This window comes from Carlito syrichta, unplaced genomic scaffold (genome assembly GCF_000164805.1).
Source record: "Carlito syrichta isolate Samal-C Ts95f unplaced genomic scaffold, Tarsius_syrichta-2.0.1 Scaffold311826, whole genome shotgun sequence".
Classification (NCBI taxonomy): Eukaryota; Metazoa; Chordata; class Mammalia; order Primates; family Tarsiidae; genus Carlito; species Carlito syrichta.
This window is the reverse complement of record NW_007255922.1, coordinates 174,788-180,722: the sequence shown is the minus strand read 5'-3', so window position 1 is coordinate 180,722 and position 5,935 is coordinate 174,788. Positions and strand designations below refer to the sequence as shown.

Here is a 5,935-nt window from a genome sequence, read left to right as displayed (position 1 = left end):
AAAAAAAAAAAAAAAAAAAAAAAAAAAAAGAGATGAGGTCTCAGGGCCAGGCACAGTGACTCAAGCCTGTAATCCCAGGACTTTGGGAGGCCGAGGTGAGAGGATTGTCAGAGTCCAGGGGTTTGAGAAAGCCTGGGCAACTTGGCAAGACCTCATCTCTACAATAGCCAGGGGTGGTGGCACATGCCTGTAGTTACAGCTACTTGGAAGACTGAGGCAGAAGAATCGCTTGAGACCAGCAGGTCAAGGCTGCAGTGGCTGTGAGTGTGCCACTGCACTTCAGCCTGGATGACAGAGTGAGACTCAAACTCAAAAAAAAAAAAAAAAAAAAAAAGAGATGAGGTCTCGCTATGTTGCCTAACCTGGTCTTGAACTCCTGGGCTCAAGCAATCTTTCTGCTTTGGCCTCCCAAAGTGCTGGGATTACAAGTGTGAGCCACTGAATCTGGCCTTATTTTCTTTTTTTAAAGTCAGGTGTGGTGGCTTACACCCATAATCCCAGCACTTTGGGAGGTGGAGGTGAGAGGATTGCCTGAGCCCAAGGGTTCGAGACCAGCCTGGGCAACCTGGCAAGACCTCATCTCTACGATAAATCAAAACATTAGCTGGGTATGGTGGTGCATGCCTATGATTCCAGCTATTTGGAAGGCTGAGGGAGAAGGATTACCTGAACCCAGCAGGTTGAGACTTCAGTGGCTGTGAGCATGCCACTGCACTTCAGCCTGGGTGACAGAGTGAGATTCCTACTAAAAAAAAATATTTTTTTCTTTTAGAGTCAGGGTCTCACTCTCTTGCCCAAACTGGAGAGCTGTGGTGGGATCATAGCTGACTGTAGCCTTGAACTCTTGGGCTCAAACGATCCTCCCACTTCAGCCTCCCAAGTAGCTGGGACTACAGGTTTATACCACCAGAACTGGCTAATTTGTTTAATTTTATTTTTTGTAGAAATAGGGTCTCTCCATGTTGCCCAAGCTGGTCTCGAACTCCTGGCCTCAAGTTATCCTCCTTTATCAGCCTCCCAAAGTGCTGGGATTACAGGCATGAGCCACCTCATCTGGTCTTCAATAGCATTTTTCACCCTCTGACATTCTCTGAGTTTGGGGGTGTATTGCAATGTACTATATGAAGGCAGAATGTACAATATGAAGACAGAAGCGATGTCACCTTTGTCCCCTTCTTTTTCAATCACCAGTGCCTCAAAACAGTCCCAGGCACATAGTAGGCACTTGGTAAATATGTGTGCAATGCATGAGGTGGCATTTGATTGGAGTGGAAGGTGAGGGGACAGGAGCCGCTGGCCTGGATCAGCGGATGGTGGTGCCATTCGATGGGCTGGGGAGCACGTCAGGGTTAGCAGGCGATGATGTTTGCTGGGGACAGGTTGAGCTAGACGCGCAAAGACGACATTTTCCCCCTGGACATTCTACAATAGGAAGGCTCGGCAGGGGCAGCGACGGCGTTGGAGCCAGGCAGCCAGGCGTGCTGGGGGGTGCTGGGGCTGCGTGTCAAGCTGTAGGTGTGGATCCAAAAGGTGGACGCACGCAGTCACCCTCTCCTTGCAGGCAGAGGCCGAGGTCCGCACGCAAACTTAGACCCTTTGCACCGCACCGCCCCCTGCATCCAATAGCGCACTCGCGACGCTTGGGTGGTGCCTCTCCCTCCACCCCTAATCCCACGCCCCGCGAGGGGCTGGTCCTTTAAGAGCCCCGCCCCGGCTTCCCCCACCCCCTCGCGTGACTGTCGAGACCCGCGCCGGGCCAGGACCGGCGGCTGGGTGGCTGTGGGCCCTTCTCACGCAACCCCTGGGCACCTCGCCTCCGGCCAGGTGGGGCGGGGAGGGCCGCCGACCTCTGCCCCCAGGAGGGACAGAGCGGGCGCACGCACGCCAGCCTGGGGCGCCTCCGCGTCGGGCACCCGTTGCGCTGTCCCTGGTCCCGCCATCTCCTGCCCGGCCTGGGCCGCGCAGCCCCATCCGCCGCCCGCTTTCTCTGCCCCGCCAACCAAAACGCTGGCAACCCGGGAGCCCAAGGCCGGTGGGGCTCTGCTGGAGGTCTCCCTGGGTTGCAGTCTGCCCAAAGTGACCCCAGAGGCGGCGCCGAGTCGCTAGTGAGCGCTCAGTCAGACAGCACAATCGCCATCCATCCCGGTCCTTCCATCAAGAAGCACGACCTCTGCTTGTCGCCTGGGCTCTGGGGGACAGGGCCAGCCCGGCGGCGCCTCGGTCCTTCCGGCCCCCGTGACCTCAGGGCCGGGGTCGCCGCGCTTCTCACGCGAGCCAGGTCTCAGTAACCCCCGGGAAGGAGGTCACCACCGGCAGCCCCGCCCCTGCCTGTCTGGTCCTGGTTGGCTAGTATAGTAGGAGAGGGAGGCATTTGCATGTCCAGAGCTCCGGTGGGTGCAAAAATGATGAAGAGGAGTCCCAGTGCCCCAGGATGGAGCGCCCCCCCCCACCTTATATGCTCTCTTCTGTCTGTCCTGGGACTTCTCCCTCAAACCTCCGACTCAGCTGGTTCTGCACTTCCCTTGGGGTGCCTTGGAATTGGGGTTCTCAGGTGTCCCCAGCACTCACCACTTTATGTGCCGACACTTAGATGAGGTGTCACCATAATGGTCCCCCCCTCCGCTTCTTTCCCTCCCATCCCAGAGAGACCAGCCCCCCCCCACCAGGCTGCCCCTCCCTCTGTCCCCCCACCGCGTTCTCGGGGAAGGCGTGGCCACACGCAAGAGCACCGCCTATAAAGGTGGCGATGCCTTCACCCTTACCCCGAAGGTGACAGTTCCCTGGAGCCTTCCCTGGTCCTCTCTGGGATCCCTGGCTACAGAATCCACCCTTCCCAGCTCAGCTCAGCCCCTCTTCAGGCCACAGGTGAGTACTGGGGGGCTTCTGGCTGGTCCCTTTCCTTCCAGTAAAAGGACAATGTTGGTGCCTCTAGGTCTTCTTAGGTAGCCACTGGTCTAGCTCTTCCAAAAAGAAGGCTGAGTGTCCTTGGAGACCAGGCAGTCTAGCCCACTAGTGGGGAAACTGAGGCCAGGGGAATAGCAGGACTTGCCATGGTCCCATGGTACCAGACCTTGAGATACAGAAAGATCCCATTCAGGACATTAGGCTCCAGCTCCATTCCTTGCTGACTTCCTGACCACCTTGAGGCTTCCCTCATCAGGGTCACCGGGCAGGCTGAAATAAAGACAAGCTGAGAGAAGCTGGGAGCAGCTGTAGTCCCTTCCTTAGGCTATGTGATAACAGGGGGTTCTCCCTGGGTGGGCAGGGCAGAGGGGGCGAGCTGGGTTCTTACCTGTCCTTGACTTGTCTGAAAGCTACCCCTCCCAAAATTTGTTAGAGCTAGATGTCCTGGTCCCAATGAGAGACTGATCTGAGCAGGAGTCGCAGGCACTACCCAGGGGCCTTTCCTATCTCATTGACTATGTTTCTGTCCTTTGCTGGGAGTTGGTCAGTGTGATAGACTCCAACTGCAGAGAGCTGGAAATGCCAGTTCCTGAAAAGTCACTAGTCACATCTCCATTGGCCTGTTACCATCATATAAAGGCTGGAGGTCCTTGGGGCATCCATTCTGCAGAGGGGGACACCATGGGACACGAAGGCCTGGCAGTGTCCTCAGTTCACTCAGGGCATCAGGGATCTAGTGTACTTTGGGGTTCAGCTCCTCCAGGAAGCTTCCCTACACTATGAGGCAGCTATAATACTTGAGGTAGGAACCAAGATCTCCCTGTTTTGTGTGGTTCTCCTATGGGGAAACCTCACCCTCTTTCCTAGGACCCAGCTGGGCACTCAGAATTGGGAGCTCTTGACCCGCACACTCTCTCAGGTCATGTAATTGGAGTCCAGAGGTGTAAAATGACCAGTCCAAGGTCACTTTTTTTAAAAGAGTCAGTCTCACTCTGTTACCCAGGCTGGAGTGCAGTAGCATGATCATGGCACATGGCAGCCTCGACCTCCTGGGCTCAGGTGATTCTTCTGCCTCACCCTCTCAAGTAGCTGGGACAATAGCCCGTGCCACCAAGCCTGGCTAATTTTTTTTTTTCTTTTTTGGTAGAGATGAGGTCTTGTTATGTTGCCTAGGCTGATCTCGAACTTCTGGGCTCCAGCAATCCTCCTGCCTTGGCCTCCCAAAGTGCTGGGATGAGCCACGGTGCTTGGCCTAAAGTCACTTGGACTAGAGCACTGGGTCACCTGACCTTTATTCCACGGAACTAGACAGACAGATGCCCCAGACAGAGCCTAATACCTTGGCGAGAGTGGTCTATGAATTTGCACACCCTTTCTAGGTCAAGCTTAGAGAGACAGTATCCTCTCGGCTTCTGTTAAGTTCAGATCCATTCCTGATTTCCCTGATTCCAGTCTGGAGTTTTTTTACAGCCCAGTGGAAGTCTTTCATTTATTCTCTGCTCTCTGATGACCCGCAAAAGGGGGAGGCCCAGACTGTTCATTCATTGAGAATCTAGCCCAGCAAAAATCCTGGCTTGGATTTCTGTGACTGGGAGCTTAACTGGTCTCTAGCTGGTCTCTAGCTGCCTTTAAGCTGTGGGTAGTTGAACTCAGAGAGCTGGTGCTGAGAGCAGCATGGCTTGGGCAGTGGCCATCCTGTCCCCGGTCCTTTCCCTGTCCTGTTCTGGGGCCTGGTGGAATTTCCTAGATCCTGGGATTGAGCAGCAAACGAAGGGTTCTGAGAACATTCCTTCATTGATCTGACCACTCTTCAAAGGGCAGTACATGTGATGGCAGCTGGAAATTTCCAGGGAATTGTCCATAAGGGGTCTGAGTCCTGCCTCCGTCACTGATTGCTGAGGGACTTTGGGCAAGTCAGTGCCCACTCTGGAGGTTAATTTTCCCAAAGGTGAAATGAGGCCATGAGTAGATGAGCAAGTGTGGTGGGGGAAAAAATCTAAGCTGTGCAGATTTTTTCACACAGATATTGTTTAGGATGACATATGGATGGATTTGAAGCTGATTTTAGGTAAGTGTGAAGTAACTAATAGTACTGGTGCTATATAGAAATTACAGATTGAGGCCAGGTACAGTGACTCTCACCTGTAATCCTAGCACCTTGGGAGGCCGAGGCGGGAGGATTGCTTGAGCCCAGGACTTCAAGAACAGTCTAGTGAGTCCTTGTCGCTACAAAATTAAAAATTAAAAAAATTAATCGTGTGTGAAAAAAAAAGAAAATTAACTGTGTGTGAAGAAAAAACAAAGAAATCACAGATTGACATTGGAAGATATTTTAGATTCGTGTAGTAGTTAAGAGAAAGTGGTCAGGAATTAGGCAACTCCGGTTGAGAGTCTGTATCCAGCACTTCCTGGCTGTGTGATCTTGGACAAGTTATTAATACTTACCCTTTCTGAGCCACACTGCAGCCTATCTCACAGATTTGTGGTCAGCACTGAATTAAGAATCACTGGGAAATTCTTAACCCTCAGTGGTAACTTAACAAACAGCCTCTCCCCACCTGCTCCTCCCCTTCGTGTGCAGTGAGCAGTTCTGGCTGGAATGATTTCCCTTTCCCTAACTAGCATGCTGACACTGTGGCTTCTCCCAGCCCCTCATCTGATGGCTTGACTTTTCCTTCCTGTCTTGTCTCTCAGCACCTCCAAGATCCCTGCGCTGATCATGCCCTCAGTGTTTGGACTCCCAATCCCCATCTCGGCCACGGATCTCCTCCTGGCCTCTGCCATCTTCTGCCTCGTGTTCTGGGTGGTCAGGGCCTCACAGCCTCGGGTCCCCAAAGGCCTGAAGAGTCCTCCAGGGCCGTGGGGCTGGCCCCTGCTTGGGCACGTGCTGACCCTGGGGAAGAGCCCACACCTGGCCCTGTCGAGGTTGAGCCAGCAGTATGGGGACGTCCTGCAGATCCGGATCGGCTCTATGCCCGTGCTGGTGCTGAGCGGCCTGGACACCGTCCGGCAGGCCTTGGTGCGGCAGGGC

The 5,935-nt window shown here is 54.1% G+C and overlaps 1 protein-coding gene across 1 annotated transcript in view; it reads left to right on the top strand.

Annotated features, from left to right (window-relative positions):
- Nucleotides 1–5,623: 5,623 nt before the first annotated feature.
- Nucleotides 5,624–5,935, top strand: part of LOC103271648 (cytochrome P450 1A1-like) — a 578-nt gene continuing 266 nt past the window's right edge. Inside the window, exon 1 of the mRNA XM_021718095.1 lies at nucleotides 5,624–5,923. Coding sequence (XP_021573770.1) covers nucleotides 5,624–5,923 — 300 coding nt within the window. The remainder of the gene's footprint in view (nucleotides 5,924–5,935) is intronic.